Raw genomic sequence first — 22,679 nt, 5'->3', positions numbered from 1 at the left:
AATGGTTTCAGATTCTTCTTTTGCTAAAATGACTCAGACTTGCCCCTCCCAAGCCAATACTGCATTAAGATTCTGGGAGTCCAGCAAAGGTGTAGAAGCATTTTTTGACAACAGACACCTTTTAAAAGGCTGCTTCTTGCAAAAATTGAGGAATTTTGTTTTTTTCTTAGCTTTTAGGAATATCCTGATTAGTTGGGGTACTACTTGTCCAGGAAGTTCACAGGAACATCCGTCAGAACAACATGCATTATGTTTCTGTAAGTAAATATTTATGAACATAAATGAACAGTTTCTTTGGAGATGTGATTGGGTTCCCACGAGGGATATTTGCTTCAGTCATCATCTTCCTACCGCAGAACATCATAATTCCCCAGAACGGAGCTTTGTGGTGATAAAGATCTGTCAAAAGGATCATCAAATATCAGGGTGCAGGTGTTACTTTTAAAATCACGACTCCCAAGATACAGTGAGTGTAACAGGAGGCCCGGTTTGCATCAAGACAAAGTCACATCCCTGAATCAGCAGGACAGATCACAATCCTTGCATCTGCGCTTCCTCTCATGCCAGTCCAAAGGAAAACTTTCAAGTCAGTAACAGCAACGAGGATTAATTTTGCTGCTGTAATTATTTCAGTGTAGAAAACTACACCAAAAAAGAACTTTAAAGAATAATTGAAAACTGCAGTGAAAACGAAGCAATTTTTTTCCTAATGTATCAATTTTAAGGATACCTATTATAAAAAAATGGGCCAGTTGTTTATTAAATAGTCCAGATACTGTTGCCTGTATGTTTTGCCTCTCCTCCCTACCTGACTATAGATCTTTGATGCCTAATTCATCAGTAACAGGCTACAGGTGGTGTTAGTTTATCTTTTACACCTCACATAGAACTTCCTGTGATGCTAAAGCAGATATCTCTCACAACTGTGCCTGCTTTTAATTAGCTCAGAGAAAGGCAAACCCTGAGGTTTAGCTATTTCAACTTGAGGAAAAGCTGCAGGTTCACCACATTGACGAAAACTACCAAGTTGTATTCAGCACAATTTGCAGTGCACCATCTTGCACCGGAGCTGTGACAGCTGCTAACTCCTCTACAGCTTCCTCTGCATTTTGAAACACACCTCTAAGCAAACATTTTCAAGATGTTTGTCTTTGCCCTGGCTTTGCTTTTGCCTGACAACCGCATTTCTGCCTAGCACCAGCTGTAACCCCAGTCTTTTCCTTTCTTTTGCTAGCAAGAGGCACATAAGTTCTAGTAACCTTCATCTGAAACAATTCCCTGAACTCTGCAATTCCGCTCTCTTCATACGCAAACTCCCACATCTATAAGCTACTGGTTTGTGTTCTGTTTTCTATGAACTGTGGATTTTCCAGAATAAGACACTGTATGATTTAAGAAAAATCCCAACAACATAAAAATGACCAAAAACCTAAGGACAGAGGTAACTATAATTTCACGATAAACTGTAAGACAAATTAAACTGCTTTACTATGATGTGCAATGTTTAGTGATTGTTTTATTAATGCAGAAATACCTGCTTAGCTTCATACCCATTCTGATTTAAAGTGCAATAATTAAATCTGATAGTTCTTGTACATCCGTATTTTGCAAGTGTGGTTCCTAGAACACAGGTCGTTCGGATTATGCCTTGCATTTGTAAAATCTGTCATTTTTAGTACCATTTTTCTTTATTAACTAAAATAAACTGTACAAAAAGCTGTAGAGTTACATTAGCTTTGAACAATGTAGAACACATGTTCTCTACCAAACTTTAGTGTGCAAATATTTTACATTTTTTAAAGTGACAAAATTAAGCCAACCTTGAAGTCAGAGTTCATTACCACATCACAAAACAGGAGACTAGATATGGCAAAAAAAATTCCCCACTGAAATCAACACCATTGTATAATTTTATTTCTAATTCTTAAAAAAATATAAATGAATTTAGAAGAGAGTCACAGTATAAGGGCCCTAACATATTCGACCATTACAAGGTACATAAAAATAGAAGACACAGATTTCTTTGAAACTTTAATCCTTTGATTAAGCAGCAAGCATATCACTCTCCAGGCAAACACTGCTTAAAACAAACCCTACCCCCCAAAACAGGACGTGCAAACTGTATGCACATATTCTGCAAAGCACACAATAAAGACATTTTGCTATGTACATAGTTATTTAGTACTACAAACGCTAGGAGTTCCCTACTGTGTGCTACAGTGTATGTAAATTAAGAAATACTACCCATCTCTGACCCTCCCTCCCCCCTTCAAATACAGCACCTTTGCCCAGTTATAGAATATTTAAACAAGATTAAACGGAATTACAATGTACTGAACAGTTTTAAAGCAGTTGGTGGTGGCCAACTGTACTGAAACACCCAACATTCTGCATACTGAAGTCTATCGACAAAAGACAAGACAAAAATTAGCAAAGGTACAATACACACACCTGGGAGACTCAATGCTAAAAAAAAAATTAAAAAAAAATCCTGAAGATGTATCTTATCACTGTTAACAATTAAACCAAGATACTTAGGATGGCAAAATGTACCAGATGAGTTTCGTATCAGTTTTAAAGACTGGAGAGCAGCCAGATTTGCGTGTAGTGGGCAAGGGGACACTTACGACTCCCAGAACACAATTTTCAGTGACCACGAATTCCTCAGTGCTTGTTTTACAATGCTGCTTTTCTTGGACAAGAGGTCATCTGATCCTCACACAGTGGCTAAGCACCTACTGATGCAAAAGAAAATTCATAAGAAGGACCTTTTGTTCAAGATCTCAGCACACCAGTGAAAGCTGATCAGAAAGAAAAATCTCTCCAGTTTGGTCTGAAAATATTTTTAAATGAAGAACTAAACCATAAACGTCAAACCCTTAACTGCAATTCAGGCCACAACTACCAAACTTTAATACTAGATTTACAAATGAAACAGGATCTAATGCTATAAGAACTTTCCTTTGCACATATAAAAGGACCTTAGCCAGCTGCTAAACTGATCATTAGACCATCCAATTCATCTGTGAAAAAGCCCAGGGAGAGCACATTCCTTTTTCAAATAAAGTCTCATTTTAGTCAAGGGCAGATCTAGTTAATAACAGAATGGATTTAAAAGGATTTTCCAACATCATTCAGTTATAAACAAAAATAATTTTCTAAATAGCAAGGCAGTCAACATGAACATTATTATATAGTCTAGAATGCAAGATTTTTCAATAGCTTGATTCAGATCAGAGTTTCAGACAACGCTACTCAAATTTGCAGCCTGGTTTACTTGGAGGATAGAGGCATCTACTTTTAAAAAACCCCAAACAACCAAAACTAAAAAACCTCACCCCCAAAACACTGCTGAGAATAAATCAAGGTTTCAGACAAGAATGCAGTGGAAAGAAAACCTTTCAATCTCCTAAAATTTGGAAGCAATAATTAATACCCAAATGCAAATTTTACTTAGTCAACAAAACAAAACAAACAAAAAGCCCCCACAATACCTCCAACCCAGCTAATCAACTCCACCAGAAATAGTGGAACTTGGAAATAATAATTTAACAGTAAGACTGGGCTGGCAGCAGGTAACTAACTCTGCCACCACAATATTCTACTACCATCATCAGCCTCTATACTTCCCTCATGAATTCTTAGGCAAGATGTCAATGCTCTAACATACACGAACTGCAGACAGCCATTCTCAGAGGAATTAAATTCTACTGTACTTAAATTAGAAGAATTAGTGGAAAAACAAATTAAATTAATGGTTCTCGCTATATGCTTCCTCTCCTGTCACGCCCCTGGGTGGTGGAAGTCGCTGCCTCTCTCTCCGCCCCAACCCACAAGAGATACTGCAGCAGGAAACTGGACTCCTGTTTTCAGTTAACTTCTATGAGTAGAACACATGGGAGATTTAGTAAGTTTGGTACAATAGCTCATTGAGTCTTCAGAATACTCTTTCAGAGGAGTATTAAATAAGACAGTACCTTTCTAAACAAGAAAAAGTGTTCTGGGAAGAACATGAAGAGAAGAAACACCTACATTTTACAACTGCATGAAATGCTTCTACAGTTACCTAAACAGGACCAAAAACTCTGAACCTAAGGCCTTTTTTTTTTTTTTTCACTAAAAAGTAAAAAAAAAAAATTCACACACACCAAAAACCCCAACGCTACATTTAAGTCTCCTACAATATTATCTATTCCTAGATTTGCCAGACTACTTTCCTGTAGTTAGATGCTTGACTACAAAGAACTGTAATAAAATAAATAGAGTAAAAAATCAGTTAAACAAAATCTTGGTGTGTTGAACATTTATTCATTGAAGAAGTTAGCTTCCTTCAACAGTTATCCATATAGAGGAGGGTTGTATTGTAGGCATTGCTCTGCTGTACATGTCTTTGAAATAAAAATATTTTTATACAGGTGGTCATTCATGTGGTTCCATTTCTCGTTCTTAGCTTGCTCCTCTGTAAAACTGGTCTGATACCTGTGAAGGCTTGCTCTCTTCTCCCCTTCATTATTTGGAAAAAAAAAAAAGTACATTGATACAATTTTTCAAATGTAGGAGTTAACATAATTCTGTTTTATTTCTTCAGTGCAGAGTGGACTGAGATTCTGTCTGAATTCCAATAAGCGAGGGTGGCTGCTGGCCGCTAACCGTGGTTAACACTGGCCTTGGGTTTAGACGAGGAGGCATGGAATTAGCTGGGCGGATGAGTGGTGGGGGAGGCTGATTTAGCGTCGGCCTTGGCTGAATAAATCGTGCCTGCTGTTGAAGCGGTGGAGGCTGACGATGAAGAGCAGGAGCAGCAGGAAGCGCTGGACGAAGTAACGGGGGCGGCTGATTTAAAGTTGCCATGGGAGGGGTGGTGCTGGAGCAGATGCCTGTGCTGGAGGTGAAGGGCCTAAACACTGAGTGGCCGGAGTGCTTTTTGCCTGCACAAAGGACAAAGACAAGACTGCGTGAACAGCCATCCCAGCCAGAGCTCAATGCAGTTGGGCTGCCACTGTCCACTACACAGGAAACAGCATTTAAAAAATGAAACCAAAACACTGAGAAGTTACTGAAAAGAAATCAACCAAAACATTATAGACAGCAAAACTAAAAATATTTACGAAGCAAGAGTCTTCTTCTAGAACAAGAACTGTATTTTTAAACAATAAAACAGTAACGTGATCATCACTATGAAAGGTGCAGTCCTGCTCCCAGCTGGTTAACGACATTGGCTGAAGTTCTATGCAAGCTCATCATCATTCTTTAGAATGCGGTTTGCTACTCCACACCAGTTAACCTTACATTATAATCACTAAATAAAATGCTGTTCCTCAACCCATGCTTACTTATTTCTGGTACACAAAACACACCTCATCTTCTTCATCAGTGCTCTTTCCTGATGGCACATTAGAAGTATTTTTTGTGTCCTCCCCTAAAGCAGAAGCATCACCATTAGAAGCCAGGGTTCCTTGTTCCGCTTCCCATTCCTGCAATACCTCCTCTAAGTTAAACCGACGCCTGTAGTTTACAAAGAAGTTCTTCACTTGGCCAACAGTCTTGTTGCCAATTACATCTGCAATAGCTTGAAAATCTTTACCATATTTTCGGACACCTGGAAGGCAAAGTAAATAACATAGCTGTGAAGAATCAGTCAGACACAGCTACGTGTGATGTATTTATAGAGAGAACCTATGGGATCTGCAAACCAAGGACTTGCTAATTAGGAGGACTCCCCAGTTAGGAGAAGGCCTCAAATTTCCATTAAAGCAAAGTAATTTTAATTGCACAGCTATCAACATACAAATCAAGAACTTTATGAAAAGGTCATTACCCGCTCTTCTTAAAGATCCTGGCTTACTCACCAAGCCTCCCAACCTAAAACCACAGAGAGCTGGCCTCTGACAAGTAAAGTAAATCCTTCAGTGTGCTTACAGTAAGGGCAGAAGCCCAAGACAAGTTCAAGATGGGAGAGGGAGAGTGACAAAGCATTTGTGTATAGCTGTAAACAGGGTATAACACTAGAAATGTCAAGGGACAAACATTGAGAGCTTCTATAGGTTCCCTCTGTGCCAGCTTCACGCAGATGTTTCTTTGCCCACAACCTGTGCAGCTGAAGTGGCAGAGGGCAGTACGTACTGGAGTAAGCACAGGGCAGAACAGGGGAGCACAGTTCCATGAGTCACGATATGCCGCTCATTCCTGTACTGGTGACATGCTCTACTGAGCCTACGAAGAGCAACTGGCAAGCATTCACCTGACAAAGTCTTTTTAAAGCTTCCATTCATCATTTGAGCTGGGTAGAAGAATCTGGGGTTTTGGGAGAAACACCTTGGGGAATGTTAGCAAACATAAGCTATTGGTGTCTGTTTGTAAGACAGCCCAGCACAAGCCACTAGGATCAAATCCTCCAGCAAGAAGTAGCATGTCAGAAGATCTTTGCATTGTTTTTTTGTTAATTTTCATATTGACATCAGGAGGTCGCTTTTGTTTACAAGCACTTCACAAGAAAATACTTCACAAGAAAATCTCAACATGTACTTTTTAAAGTTCTAAAACTACATTTGCGTATAACACAAAAAAACCATTAAGTACAATATTCCATAGGTTTTTTTCACCTAAAACTGGAATTATAACCTAAACTTTATTGATTTTCTCTCAGTTGTATTTAGGGTATATGTCTAGTTCCTCTTCTCCTGCTTACAAAAAAATCTTCAAACTCTCCAGCATCCTAGAACACAGCTTTTAGCTGCAAAGAGTATATTTTTAATCACAAGTGTCCAAAAGTTTGGAGACTAAAATAAATAAAACAGAGTTTTATTCCAGACTGAGTAAACAGAAGACTCATTTTTTGCTCTCAGCTATGCATGAGTGAATTAGAATTTGACTTCTTCTGTGAAGCTCCTGATAACCAAACTCATTTGGACCATATCACAGTGCTTAGAGGACAGGCACTCTGTCTCATTACAGGAAAATAAATTTATGCCTGATTTCATGCCTCACTTCAGACAGTGAAGCAAAGGATTCAGAAAGTGAAAGTTGTTTCAAATCTGAAAGCTATATTCCTTTTCAACTTAATTGTGAAGAGTATGACCTTCAGCTTGTTCTGCTCTTTTCTACTTTCTTCGTTAATAGGCACTTCTGATGCAGCAATGTACACTCACTGCAATTTAACAGAAAAGTTCAGTTCCAGGATAGCAACAATTTCTGTAGCTGAAGCCAATGTTTCACCTGTCAAGAGCCCAGCTACATTATTTAAGATCTTTTCTGGGGCATACAAAAGAATCCAACCGTCCTGACTGCAAGAACCTTCGAAAGAAAACAAAAGGACCTATCAGAGCCATGTGGGAGGGCACGTATCTAGGCAAAGCAAAGACAGAGATTTGGCTCTGGGCTTTATCAGTTGTATAAGGTATCAGTTATACTCCTTAAAAGCTGTGTGCACCCACAGAGCACTCCCTCCAGTGTTTGAATATTCTTTGATTGCCCTACCACCATCTGTACTAATTTATAATGATCCCTAAATGTCCACTGCAACATATGTAACATCCTGTACAGTTAATCAAGTGAACAAAGTGCCCAGTAGAACAAAGCACATTTTTGTTTGAGACCTAATTCAGACTTTTAGTGATTTCAGCCTTTTCCCTTACTATGCTGTCTATACTTCTTCCTTCCCTTTAATCTGCAAAACAACTGAGCCTATTGGCTAACTTCAACTGAAGTTGCCAAAAATCAGGTCTTAAAACCTATATCCAAGCAGACAGCTTGAAAACTGTGCATCTTGCCTTCACTGAGAGCCCAACTCAAAGAAATACCTAAAGAAAATAAAATTTCCTTAGTTCAGCTACACACAGCATTACTCACTTTGGATTCTTGTCAGTGTTATTTAGTAGTGCTCTAGCATCACAATGACTTCTACACAATGATGTAGTAAATTCCTTTTAAGCTGCATCAGAAACAGAAGTAGTGCAACACATGTTTATGGAAGTTTTATGCAAGAGGTGCTGGCATATCTGTAAGAGTTGATGCCAGTCCATCACCTCTTTCAAACTGGTGCACGTTACTTATACATCCTTATACAAATTCTGTGCTCAACAGCACCCAAATTATTTCTGAAGAGTTTAATCTGTTATTCAATAAGAATTATTTTATTACGTTGCTGAAAGTGAAGCTGAAAAAAGGACGACTGCATAGCCTCACTTCACACATACAAATGTCTTTCTCCCACCTCCTTTGAACGTACTCCTGATCATAGGAATCCTCCAAGCTCTTCAAAACTTTGCCCAGTTGCAAAGGTGCACACATACAAATGTCTTTCTCCCACCTCCTTTGAACGTACTCCTGATCATAGGAATCCTCCAAGCTCTTGCAACTGGGCAAAGTTTTGAAAGGTGCACTTGAACATATGCACGCTCACTATTACAACATTTCATCCTGAATGTCTAACTCTGAGAAACTCTTAAGCCCAAGTTTGATGCCGCCTATGCTGCTTAAGGCTGTGCAGTGAAGCAAACACTGACAGGCACACAAAGCATTTCCCTAGGTCCAAAGCAATAGAATAGAGCACCACAACGAGGCAGAGATAGTTAACAGCAACCCCCAGGTTATGAAACCTGCAGTTTCACTGGAATGGGATTACCACACTTCTGGCAACTGCCTTAGATTAGATCCCAGTTGTCCCCACTGTTTTCCACTGAAATGATATGGAAGTCATGCACTGCTTTACAATTTAAATTTTGTTGTTTTGAACAAGTCTTAAAACATTTTTGCAATTGCAATTTTCATACAGCTGAGATCTTAGTTTGAAAAGACGATCATGCTCATACATTTCTACAAAGTTGGTAACTTAAGAACACCTCAAGTGATGAACTGGCCCATTACATTCAATAACTATTCAGACAAAATGGAACAGTAACTTGAGAAATTATACAGCAAAAGATTGTCTCAGAGATCATAAGTCTGAGTCTACAACCCCACTGCTTTTAAGATTACACACTCAGCTGTGTTTTAAGGTGGGTTTTTTCGTTACCTCCTCTTTAGCTACTGCCAGGCTCTTGAGATTAGCCCACAGATGAAAAGAGTTTTTTCATGTTTAGGAAAAACAGTACCGAAATTTTACTACTACAGATTACTTTCAAGATTTCCATGGTAGGATTTAACATTTGAATTCAAGTGAACAAATCACAGAAGTGCCACCTACCTGCTTAATGCTTATGTTTTCTGTAAAATTATTAAATGCACGTGCCAAAATGTATCAATATATTTGATGAAATAGATCTATTTTAAATGTACAAATTAAATGTCCCCATGCTCAGGTCAACTTCCAAGTTCAAGCCTAACACACATTACGGTAGCTTGTAGCACAGCAACCATGGCTACTTTCTTTTAAAAAATGAGGCAGGGCAAAAGACAGCATGGCTCCTTCATGCATAAGTCTGCTGGCTCAAGGAATTATTTTGAAGCAAGAGATCAAGGTCCTTAGCCTGAAGGACGGGAGGTTAATACCTACAGCACTCTCATTCTAGGAGGAAGACTCTACTACTGGGCAGTAGATGAGGAAGGGATAATAAGAATACTGGCATTAAGGTGCGCTCCCATCTCCATTTGATACCGTGGCAAAGGAAGGGGACTAAAAAAGGAAACAAAACATATCAGAAGCGAATGTAAATTCAATGAAAACAGGTTTCTTCCAGAAGTCCTGATTTCTCACCCCACCCTTAAGTATTGAGGCTGACTACCTTTATAAAACACAAAACTTTCCCTAGAGAAGAGATCAGAAGACTGGAACTCCTCTCCAGGGAGTCATCACCAACCCTCATTCTCTTTTGCCCTTGCTCCAGTTTTATTATTTACCTTGTCAGTCACATAGTGCCATAGCTTAACAAAGCCTCAATGCATTCTTATTGCTTCCCAAACTGACGCTTAGTGAGAGCTCCAATAACTAGACTATGAAATGCAAGATGGTTTGAATCCTTTCATGCTAAGGCAGGCACAATGAACCTAGATTTTCCCCACTTCTACAGCAAGCATTCTACTTATTAGACTATCATTAAAGCTAGGCATCTCCTTTTCTGTTGCATTTGAGAACAAAATAGAAAAAGTGACCTTGTTAGCAATACTGAGAGAATGAACTTAGGACAGAAAACAGTTTGGAGACGCAAATTCCAGTCTGAGGCATGTAAGCTGAGAGGCATGACTTCGAGACATTTTGTGCTCTTCAGCATTTCTATTCACACTTCAAAATAAACCTAACTTTAGGTTCAGTCATCTGGCTAATAACTGCCAGGTATGGCACACCTGACAACTTTACACTGATATCCTGATGCAACTGAAGATTTTATACTGAAATTCAGTCTTTTATTTTAAAGGAGGTGAAGAATACTGAGAAATAAAGCAGATGTGTATAACTGAGCTGATTATATTATCTTAAAAAAGATGATCCAAGACAGCATTAGGCCCTCCAGGTATTTCCTTGCATGTTCCTTGGTCAGGCAGTGCATAGTAAAGCAAGACAGTTTTCCTTCATATAAATTAAATACTGCAAATTAGCTGTATCAATAGCCTGACAGTGTTTTTTTCCTCAATAAGACTGTTAGTCAAGTATCCATATCCAGCTTCAGACTCTTAAAAGGCCTCCACTGGGTGGATATCTGCTCTTTTATTCCCTCATGAATAGAGAAAAGTAACTGTACTTTACTTCTGCTTTTTCCTACTTTAAGAATGTGGAAAGATGTCTTAACAAGTGTTTGCTTCAAGTTTTATTACTTCAACTATTACTTCAGTCTTCCACTTCAGAAAAATCCTTGTAAGGTTATTTAGAAGATGATCAAAGGGACTTCTTGGTACTACTACAGTTGTCGCGTAAACCCAACTTAGGCTTTTCTATTCAAGTTTTAATACAGATAACTGAAAGGCTAGTGTCACGTTGTTTGACTGAACGTCCTAAACATTCTCACTAGTTTTGCTGTTTTCCCAGTGACTTTCTTGTAAGACCAGATAAAGTTTAGCTTTACACTAAAGGGAAATACAAACAAAAGCCTGAGTACCTCTTCAAATCCTTTGCATCAGATTTCAAGTCGCTACTGCTATTAACATACCTTGTACTGCCAGAAGCTGCTCTTCTGTGGTCCAACGGGCATTGATTTTCTGATTAGACTATTAAAATTAGAGAAATGGCACAAAGATCACTAAAATGTTTCAACAGCTGCAAAATATCTGAGCATCAGAGTGTGTTTTACTTGCACTACATTTTGCAACATCAGTAAAAATCTCTTGCTTATAAGCCATAATTTTATAAAGTTTAAGATTGCTTTCATGAAGAGGAAGTAGCATTTAAGGATTGAGCTTAAAACTACACCAATTTTTTTTTCTCTTTTTTATTGCAATTCTTAATATCAGCTATATCATAACTTATGCACAAGCTAATGATCTTTATGTAGACAGAGTTTGAACCGATAGTTACATTTATCTAAACTATTAGGACTTGGTGTCTGGAGTGTTATGCATTCACATTACATTTCATATCCAAGACTTGAAAACAAGCAAAAAGAGAACTTCAGTAGTAATAAATCATTCACTTTGGATGCCCAAACATATATATAGTCATGTTTTCCCACAGAACGCAGAATTTACCGCTAGCAATCTCCACTAAAACAACCTCATATATCAGAGCTCAATTTCAGCTCCCTATTGTCATGAATAGACATGACATTTCAGTTTCTTATGCTTCTTTTTTCAGCCAGTTGGCATAAAAAAAGCCTACCACCATTTTCCCGTAGAGAAGCCAGATAGACTCACCCTTGCATGTAATTCAATGGATCCTGTTTAAACTGCTGCTGAAATGTAAACACTATCCTGCAGCAAAACACATTTCTGTAGCTTCCCACTAATGTAAGGGCAAGGACACAAGTTTGTGATTTACCTCAGGAGGTTTGAATTCTTCAATCCCGCCTTCCATTTTCTGTTTAAGTGCACTGTTTACTTGCTTAGCATTTTGAACCTTGGTCAAAAACAACAAAGTTAATCAGCTCCACAAAGAAAGTTGGTCACTTTACACATATATCTTCACTAGGATTGCCACAAGTGTACCTCCTAAGTTAGAAAGAGAAATATTATGGTTTAAGGCTTCACTACTTTTAACTGTTTTGTTTTTTTTTTTTTCAAAAATAAAAATTTAAAAATATAGCACAGTTTACTATGGAGAGAAAAAAAATTCAAGCCAGTCTTTCAAAAGAACAGTTAGTGTGCAGGAATATTAAAAGTAGGAGATAACAAGCAAGTTTTTATAATGATGCATGTGTTCTTGAAGAAGAATGCAGAACATTCTAGACACAAAACTTGGTTCTTAGAACTCTAAGTGAGATGCACTGTATATGTTAACTTCTTCCTTCTCCAAAAAGCACTTCAGGGGTGTGGGGTGGGGGGGAAGATTTATGAGCTATTTCCAGTTAGTTCCTTCTGAGAGACTGCTTTTTATTGACCTTAGATCTTCATAATTTCCTTTAGGGGTGATTCTTGAAATTATTTAAAATATTTAAATAAAATATCTTAGACTATAAAAACGAGAGAGCTTCCAAATTGTACATATACATCTCTTCTAACCATTTAAACCTAACAGCAATGCACCTAAGGTAACATGGGTAAGAAAATAGTTCAGCTGTGAACCGTAGTATGCAATTACAAGTGTTCTTTAAGTATGGACACAAAAGCAGACAACTCAGTAGGAGATTCCAAAGGCTGCATCTCTGAGATCACTGCAAGAAAAAAAGAGAAACACATCCTCAAGGCTGTAACTCACCTACACTTAGGCTTAAGAGTGAAACCCACCTATGCTATTTAGCCCCAGAGTCCTGCTGTGACAGAAAGAAGGATATTTCTCCTGTAGAAGAACACAAGGGAGCAAAAACCCCATGAAACCCTTTATTCACTCCACGATTTTGCAACATGGCAGCTCTTAGCCATCTCTAGGGAGGCAGAAATTCCAGGAGATAAGCATTGACTTTGTAGCCCCATCGCTCCTAGAAAGCAAGCATGCACACACTGCTGCACCCTTAGAAGCTGAATAGATCCTGTGTTTCAACTTTAAGTGCTAAAAGTTAGCTTCTTCATGCAAAGGATGCAAGCAATTGTCCTCTTAAAGCTGAAGACTACAAAGCTTTTCTAAATTTAATAAGTATACATCTCACAAATTCAAATAGAGAAGTAACTACGACCATGATTTCACCTCCCTATACTTTCATGGTATGTGGGGAAGGACATCCAGAAAAACAGCTACAATTTTAAGCATAACAAATGGAACTTAACAGTGCTTCACTAGCCTTATTCTCACTTCTCACACAAATACTTTTAACAAAGTAAAAAAAAAAAAAATCAAGTCAAAGTGTGACTTTGGTTTCCTCCTGTCTCTACTTCTGTAACATTGTTTTCATGCCATACTCCACCCCCCTTCTTTTTTTTTTTTTTTAAAGAAAGTTATCTTGTTTCATGTTATCCACAAGAGTAGATGAACATAAAAAATAAAACCAAAGAATAGCTAGTCACATAGTGTTCACATAGTGTCCAGCAACTGTGGTACAAAAGTAGTAAGACTCATTAAAGAAGTTTCAGAATCTTCTTGGGTAATCTTCAAAATCATTACAATCAGAACAATCTGAGATGAAAACAAAACAAGACCAATAACTCATGGTACCTGTCGCTTTAATGAGATTAGTTCCATATCCAGCTGTCTAAGAATTGTGTTGGCTGCATTGGGACTACAGGAAACAGCTATCACATCTTCCTGGGTCAGGTACATGCCTTTTGGTGGACGGCATTTGGAACGCTGTGAATGGTGGCGATGCTGCAAGCTCTGATACTCTCTTCTACCCAGACCTATTTTGCTGGTCTGAACAGGCTGCTCATTATTGCCCTTTAATTTACAAGAAATAAATCATTAAAGAATAACAGTATCTTACATACAACTTTAATAAAGTTATCACATAGCATTGTAATGTCATATTCATGACTAAGAAAACATAATGCTAACATCCTCCTCTGCAATGCAGTATCCAAACTAAGTCTTGCAGACAAGCTGATGGAGCACATCAGTCATTTGCTGGATAAGCCTGCGTTAGTCTTAAAAAGGACAGTTTTTAAAACTTTTTTTTTTTTTAACATGTCTGAAAATAAAATAAATGGTATAAAAATCAGTCTGCATAGTGTGAAAGAGGGCAAAAATTGAGAACATCTTACGTACACAGGAGGTAAAGAACATATATATACACATATATTTTACATGTTTAAACCAAGTAGTCAGTGAATTTACACATTTATTTCTGGTCAGATACAAACAGTTCAGGTGAAGATCAGGGGAGAAGAACGAGAGAAAGTCAACCAGGATGGGCAAGAACGCAAGATGACACTTTTTCCTGCTGCAAGCACTCTGACTTGGAAGTAGTAGTGCTGCTTGCTTTGGAAGGAGATTTGATCTTGGAAGAGAGAGGATGGGTTTACTTTTGCAGAAATCATAAAAATCCATGTAATTTAGCAAACTTAAGCCTTTGTTGTTTGCTTTTTTGAAGTGGAAAGAGATTGCAAAGAGGAGATGAAATCTTTATAACTGCTGTTTTGATACATTTGGACACCTAAAAATTTCAGCTGTCTTCAACAGGCATCGCTGCACTACAGCTGGCCTGCATGCTCATGACTCCCGTAGAGCAACCAGGTAGGTTCCCTACAGACCAGGAGTAGAGAAGCAAAGATTACTTTCCCTGAAAGGATTTTGCAATTCAAAGCAATGCTAAGTACCAGGACAGAAATGGGATTATTCAGGCTTTTTTCTGCTTCAAGCAGCTCCCTACTGTTCCTCCCTGCTGGCATCCATGCAGGTTAAGAGAAGGTGGTCATCTGATTACAGTGCAGAGAAAACAAATGCAGAAGCCATTATTATGATGTTCGGTAGCATTAGTAGAGATCAGCAAACAGCATTTTGCTCTACTATGCTTGACCTTACTGTGCTGCCACATCCTCTTCCCAGCTAATGTAACATCTTAATCCAGTCCACAGACTTCATAGAGGCAATCTTAAAAGCACTTTATGTATTTGATCTTGCTTGCAAGAACATTCTTTAAAACAGCAGAATAAAAAGTAAAAAGGTTCATTTTTAGACCTTGTGCCATTTCAAGTTCTAAAAAAACATATCATGGCACGTTAAGAAAAAGCAAAAAAATCTCAAACTCTTACAGAAAGGGGGAAATTGTAACTGTCCTTCCCTTCCATCCCCAAAGCAGTTAGATAAAGTGGTACACTGAAGGCCATTGCAAAGCTGAGAATGGAATCTAAACCTATCAGGTTCTTATTCAGCATAATTTCTGGTAGAACTGCAAAGTTTTATTAATAATCCTAGATACCACTTCATGGGAATGTTGCAAGTTTTGCACTTCCTCTCCTCTTATACCGTCAAGAAGCATGAATGTCCCATTTTAGGAAAATCACAAATGCATTACATTGATCAAGGAAACAATCAAATGTTTACACACTTAACTGTGCTTTTCTAGTCTTGTTCATAAATAACTTAATGTTTACCAAAAGAATCCCCAAAGAACCCCAAAACCCGAACATAGCCCAAACAGAAGCACTTATCTGTGAAGCTAACAGTAAGTGCTCATTAGAGGAGACAAAAATGTTTTTTCTCTACATTTATTAGTAAAAAGCATCTCAGTAAAGCCACATATTAATTGAAATGCATAACCTCCCCGTGGCTTTAAAAAAGCAAAAAAGTTATTCTTGGAAAAATGTAATTTAATTTTAAAATGCAAATAAAACATTTAGATCCCAGTAATTCACAACAGTAAAACTGTAAACATATTAACAAGACAGAGGCAGGGGAAATGTTTTTTTACCAGGTAGTGATACGCATACATCTCTTATAAAACTTGAAGATCTCTCAGGAAACAGTGAAGGAAATGAGAGATGCATTTACGCCCGCAGAATGGCAAAAATATATGACAAAATTTTGTTTCAATCAGAAGTTGTCAAGATCTTGATCACCTAAAATCCCTTTGATTTCAGCAGGCTGCCAGCTAAACCTCTTTACTACAAGCCATGTTCTTCACAGTATCACATTCACAGAAAACAAACAAACTGACATTCACCATTAAGCTATCTGTTACCTCCTTTTTGGCTTCTTTTTTGGGATCATAATCACTATCATTTCCATCCATTGGATGAGCTTCTTCTAAGTCATCATCACTGAGGACAGATCATAAGAAGCTGGTCATTTTATCTATTTTTTAACCCCAAATATAAATATGTACCAGGGTAAACCAGGATTATGTACTCTAAAATATCTACTCTAGGTATATGTAATATCAAAGTTATTTGTATTTTTCAAAAGGGAGAGAAATATATTACAATCATATTTCCTTGATTAAATTCTAATACTTATTATGATAAGCAATACTAAACTGTAGTTTCAAAATGACTTTAAAGCAGCACTGCTACTGCTGCCAAAAAATTTGGTGTCACCTTTCTTCAATTCAATCACTTGTGCTAGCATGAACACTTACATGGTCAACTATACCAAGGCTAGAAATAACCTTTCATTTGCCACATTAGTTTTAATAGACCAAATTTCAAACCACTGCACCAGGTGGGTGAATAAACCCTTGATGAAGTCTGTGGGGAGCAAAAAGGGACAATACAAGATGGGAAAACACAGGGCTGCTTTTTCACAAAAGTGCTCAGGATCTAGCAATTTAGGGGAGGGAGAATGAAATCTGCTGAATTAAAATCAAAGAGAAAAAGTTGGAAAGATAACAGTTTAGCCAAGTCCTATCCAGTCATTCACACAATTTAATTTCTGAATAAATGAATGTAAAAACAGCACACATTTCTAGTCATTATAAAAAAACCCAAAATGCTGTATTAGAAGCACATTTATTTTCTTCTGTAATTTTTCAGCTACAGAGTCACTATTTCAGGAGTTCTTGTCCACAACATATAATTAAATAGACCCTTTTGCTCTATCTCAGCAGTTTTCTGCAGATGTAAAATCATACTTTTCAACATAAACATGATTATGGTATTTATGCATTCAACATATTAAATCACTTTTTAAAAAGTGCAAGGTAATACTCAAGTATACTAAGTGCAATATAATTTTAATTTCATAATAACTAGGGGAAACATCATTCCCTTCTACCCAAGACAATTTAAAACTATCTTGAGCCCTAATTCTCTTTGATAGCAGTTCTAAGTCTCCTAAAGATTCTATATAAAGTTTTGTTATAAAGCAGCACTTGTTGTTATAAAGCAGCACTTGGGCATTCTAATTGCTACAGCTCTTTATAGTGGTGGATCTTTCAGTCTTAATTCCATTCAAGTTCAAAAAAACCCAAACCAAAAAACCCCCCAGAAAACACCCACACCCACAAAAATACTCTCCTCCCCACACAATAATATAAGGTTAGACTTCTCAAATGAAGCATTATTTCTAAACCACATTTCCAGACTTCAGGTTTTTTTAAACCCTTGTTTTTACAGTTATCCATTAAAGCACTCAAGTGTGTTTTTACAACTCACACCAACTGGAGTGATACAGTTCTTAAAGCACAGGTACCAAACCCCTTGCTAAAAGCAGAGACATCACCACAGATGCTCATTCAGGCTGAAACATAATGGCTGGAAATTACTGCAACATCTCTACCTAAAAAGACTTCAGTCTACTTAAGAATCTAAAACTTACCTGTCACCTTGATTATTTCTATTAGCTAGTTTTCGAGCCTGCCGATCCATCAAACTTGTCCTGGAGCGAGTCTTTTTCCAAGAATAGTAATATTTTACAAGGCTTGCAATAGTCTTGTCTGGAAGCTAGAAGAATTCATTAACATATTAATACTTTTAAAAATTAAAATTCCACCCAATATTATAGTTCTGCTCTATTTACAACCACCTTTACCCAAATATTTTAAATGCATGGATGAGATAGAAAGGAGGGATGTATTTTATATACATTTTTTTAAAAGGGGGGGGGGGGGAGAGGCTTTTTTTGTTAGAGCGAAAAAGCTAGAGATCCAAGACACATGATGAAATTAACCGAAATCTTATATTCAAGGTTGTTCCCAAAACTTTTACACAGAAATCAGCATGAAAATTTAGCCCAACGGGAGCCTTTGTTCTTAGTGCATCTGAACTGTTCAATGCTTCTGATTAAAATATTACTTTACCATTTGCTGGATCCTGTGAAAGCTCTTTCCATGGAAGCTAAATGCTTGTTCAAATAGAACTTTATCTTCAACTGTCCATTCATCAGGGAAAGGAGTGAAGTTAGGGAGATCCGCAAGGGACTTCTCAATATTGTGCTTATGCCAGAACAACATGCCGAGCGCCTTTGAAAAGAAACAGTCCCTTTTTGGATTTAGTCAACTTTCTAAAATGTTGAGACAAGTTAAATAAAAAAAAATTATTTATTTAAAATAAAATTTGACTATCAGAACCCCTTCTTAAATTGTATTTACAATTTTATTGGCTATGTACTACTATAGGCTACAAAATTCTCTTTGGAGACAATATGGACAGTGGGCACATCTGTACTTTATTAGAGGCATGAAAGCTAGACAATTTAAGGTTGGCATGGCAGCAGTAATTCTGAAGCAGCACGAACTAGGCTGATAGGCTCAAATCTGACCTGGTTTCTTCCTTTACAAGCATGTATCACCTACACATTTCCTTATAGGTCTTCAGGCCTTTATTACCAGCCCATTCAAAAAAAGAAAATAAAAATACTTTTCAGAAGCCAGAGGATCATCCAAAATGCAAGTCTGAAATTCTACAACTCTCCAATCCACAAATAACAGCACGGCCACTTCCATGTCATGTGCACCTAATAAGGAATGGAAATTTAAATACACTTTCTTACATAATTTCATTTCTTGATATTCTTAAAGAATTTTATGCTGATTAGACTGCCAGAGAATCAATGACAGATTTGATGCCAAGTCTGGCACGGGAATTGGTAAATGTAATCCACTCAGTTTCAATCATACAGTGCAGAGATGATCACCAGTTGTTCATCAGCTCTCCAAACCCCTGATTAAAATGGGAAGTGACAAGCACCCCTTACAAAGATAATTTCTACTCCACTGTGAACAGTCTACAAATATTTTGTACCAGAAGTTGTCCTGCAAATGAGTCATTTTTATAGACTTATTTTGAGATCCCAGAGTTCCCTCTCTTCCCTAACAAAAGCCAAGCCATAAACAGCAGCAAATTGCAGGTATTCTGGACACAACGTTGGCAGCCTCTTTTTCAGAGAGCAGTTACCTAGCAAGTCTTTGCTACTTGGTCATACCACTTGTTCCCATTTTCTACACCAATTTTTTTTTTTTGCAATAGGTAATCTCACTTTTACATAAATTCGTTAATTTATTAAGAAAATTGCAACAGAACTAAGTAGAGACCAACAAAGTTTCATCCTGTAGTTTTTACAGGACGGTGACTAAAGGTTATTAAAAAAACCTCGTGAACTTGTTACTCTCAAACCTAGAATCTGATTCTGTTTTCCTGCTCCTGAGAAAACACACACTTAAAGTCGGTTTGCATCTTTTTTTAACATATGCAAGAAACCTTTCCAGTGCTGTTCCTACCACAATTAATGGTGCAAAATCGTACCACATTAGAATTTTAATATTAAACATTAAATTTGTAAGCTGCTTTCCTAATAAATTCTTTAGCTAAATACACACACACAATTGCATGACATGCCCAGTGTATCAAGAAACATACCAAACCTTTCAAAAGTGCACATTACAAGCTGAGCATGTCATGAAAACAAAGAGCTCAATCTTTTGCAGAGAATCCAGACCACAACTGTATGCGGATCCATTTAACTGCAGTGTTTGCTGCCGTGCCTGAAGAGAAACAGCGTTAATTAATGGTAACTAAGTGGGAAAAAAAAGAGAGTTGTGTTATACTTTTATATAAAAAAATCCTTTAAATGAGCACTCTCATTTCATAGCACTTACCTGTTCCACATTGTATCCATGTTTTTCCTTTGCTATTGCTATATATTCATCCACTGTAACAAAGCAATGTCAGAATTATTCTTTAGTACTTTTAGTTCTGCTATAAGGTGACACAGAATTAGCCATCTAATATGGGAAAAGTCTTCCCATGCTTTAATACCCTGCATAGGTCCAGGTCCCCCAAAATGTTAAATACATTCATAGCTTTATTAATAATAAAGCCCACTGCCTTTAATCCAACGTTTAATTTTATAAACTTTTTAGACCAGCTAATTCTCAGTGAAAAAGATGCTTTCTTCCACATTTTTACTACAGCAAAGCCACAGAGGCTCATCATTTATTTATTTAAATCAGGGACTGGCTGGTTATTGAAAGGCTATGTCTTCTTGGAACCCACTCCTAAGAATACAGACACACTGGGGGATGTCCAGACACCTGCATTAGTTTTAAATTGAACTACTTCTACTGTTCATATTCCCAAACATGTTAAAAATCAATGTAAAGAGATCCTAGATCAATGATTATGCATATCCTTGATATTAATATAGTTTTCACTGACCAACATTAGTTTTAACCATGGCATGAAGTCAGTTCTCAATAAAGAATATGAAAATTCAATAATTAGGTGATCAAATTCACCAGTAACGTATTTTAAAAATCATACTTGGGCATAGTAAAGCCAGCTTTGAGATGAACATTTTCCATAATTTTGCAATTAAGTCCTGCTAGTTTTGATCTTCAATGGGTACTTTTTTAATTTTTAAAGAAACAAACAAATTTCTTACTGTTCTGCAGGAGCAAAAAACATACGTTCCCTCCAATGTAGAGGGACACTAACCTCTAACTACTGGTAATAGGTAGAAACTGTCCTGAGGATCAGGTTCTCAAGACTGCATCTTCAAAGTTTACTCCCCTATATTATATATGGGAAATTCTAGCATAGAAGACAGGTTTAAACTAGATTAAACAGATAATCGATCACATCTAGTCAGACAACTCCTATATTTCAGGTCACTTTTGAAGGGAGAAAATGCTCAGTATTTCTTGATAGGATAGCAATAATAATAATTTCCCCTTGAACTGGGCCTTAACACATCTTTTCAGAATTTATCTGCTGCAACTCCTTCTCCTTGAAATTTAGAGCAGCAAGTTCCCCATGTTTAGATGTTTTATTCTTTTATTAATAACTAAAGGTTTCACAGACACTGATGATGATACAACACAGACAGTGGGATTGGAAACACAGACTTAACTATAAAATAAGAGGAGGTGATCTTTCCTTTCCCGGGAGTTCTCTAAACAAAAAATAAAAGAGAAGCTTTGTGTTTAATTTATTAAATTGCAAATTCACTTTATGTAAAAAAAAAAAAAAAAAAAAGCCAACAGGCACACCAGAAACAATTATTTAGTTATACTTAAGCATCCAAAATCCCAAGCAGGGAAAGACTTACGCTTGGCATCTGGAATATTATGATATGGAGACCATACAAGCATCCCACCATTATCTTTATCAGTATATTTTGTGGCACCTGTAAGAAAAAAAAAATAAGTCTCAGTATTTATAAATATGATCTAGAGAACAACTATTCATGGGACAACAAGTAAACCATATTAAGAAGTCCAGCACAGCTACTAAGGGGAGGGGAAAAAATCATTAATTCTACATTATTTCCTTAAAACATCAAATGGTTGAATTTGAACACTACTCTCACGAGGTTCAGTAATAACTGGATATTAGACAGGATCCTGCTTACCACAATTGGAGCATTACAGTGCATTGCTAAAGTTGGCATGGATGCAAAACATAGAGGTACTTGCGTTAGAACAGTCCTCCGGATGTTACGATTGTTTATTAGTACTATAACATTTTTTACTATCATAGGAGTATCAGGATCTACTGTGTTAAGTTAGGCTTCCTCAAAACAAAATAATACAAGGCAGGGGGCAGAACACAGTCACCATCCCTGATCCTTTCAACAAGGAACTATACTAACAACTATGCCAGAAACAATTCTGTTCATCTCTCTCTAGCTTTTATTTTCATTGCCATGTAAATTTGATATTCATAGACAACCAAATTGTGTAGCTGCAGAAAGCAGTTAGATGAAAAAGTCAACTTTTTTTGGTTGGTTGTTCTGAGGGGTAGGAATTGGGTTTGTTGTTTTTTGTTTGTTTGTGCTTCAGCTCCACCTCAATATAGCAGGGGAAGCAGTCCAAGTTACCTAACCTATCAGAAGGACTGAACAATTTTTGCAATACTGATGCAACTTTGTACCAAGCACTAAATCATAGAGTCTTTGATTTTTAAAAACATGCTGTAAAAGAAAAGGAAATTCCCCAACACTGGAAAAGTATTAACTAAGTTACTTTTCATTAATATTTTACAAATGTATGCTACTACATAAAGCCTCTTATAATCTATTTGTTTACAACAGTTTATCTTGCTAAGACATTGCTCAACACTTGGAGCATTTACACTTGTGTCACTATGAATTCCTTGAGGAATCGCCCTCAGAGGAACGTTCCTTGCATCTTCTTGGAGAAGCACATATTTTTTTATTCAGTGAAACAAATAACTTTTCAGTCCATTTTAAGCTTCCACTCTTTATATTTAGGTTCTACATCTTGTTGAAGGAAACAAAACAAAACAAATCAATGCTTTGGAAAAGAACAACTTAATGCTTTCTAATTATG

The 22,679-nt window shown here is 37.1% G+C and overlaps 1 protein-coding gene across 1 annotated transcript; it reads right to left on the bottom strand.

The window, feature by feature from the left end:
* Positions 1 to 4,009: 4,009 nt before the first annotated feature.
* Positions 4,010 to 21,511, bottom strand: LOC104461834 (REST corepressor 3-like). The gene is given in 11 exon segments (XM_010073563.1): positions 4,010 to 4,859; positions 4,862 to 4,928; positions 5,358 to 5,599; positions 11,082 to 11,139; positions 11,906 to 11,983; positions 13,673 to 13,891; positions 16,134 to 16,212; positions 17,708 to 17,832; positions 18,189 to 18,350; positions 19,986 to 20,038; positions 21,437 to 21,511. Coding segments are annotated over 11 exon segments (1,401 nt in total). The 5' UTR covers positions 21,480 to 21,511; the 3' UTR covers positions 4,010 to 4,584.
* Between the last annotated feature and the right edge of the window lie 1,168 nt (positions 21,512 to 22,679).

This window comes from Pterocles gutturalis, unplaced genomic scaffold (assembly GCF_000699245.1).
Source record: "Pterocles gutturalis isolate BGI_N339 unplaced genomic scaffold, ASM69924v1 scaffold25891, whole genome shotgun sequence".
Taxonomy (NCBI): domain Eukaryota; kingdom Metazoa; phylum Chordata; class Aves; order Pterocliformes; family Pteroclidae; genus Pterocles; species Pterocles gutturalis.
This window is presented reverse-complemented; position numbering and strand designations above follow the sequence as displayed.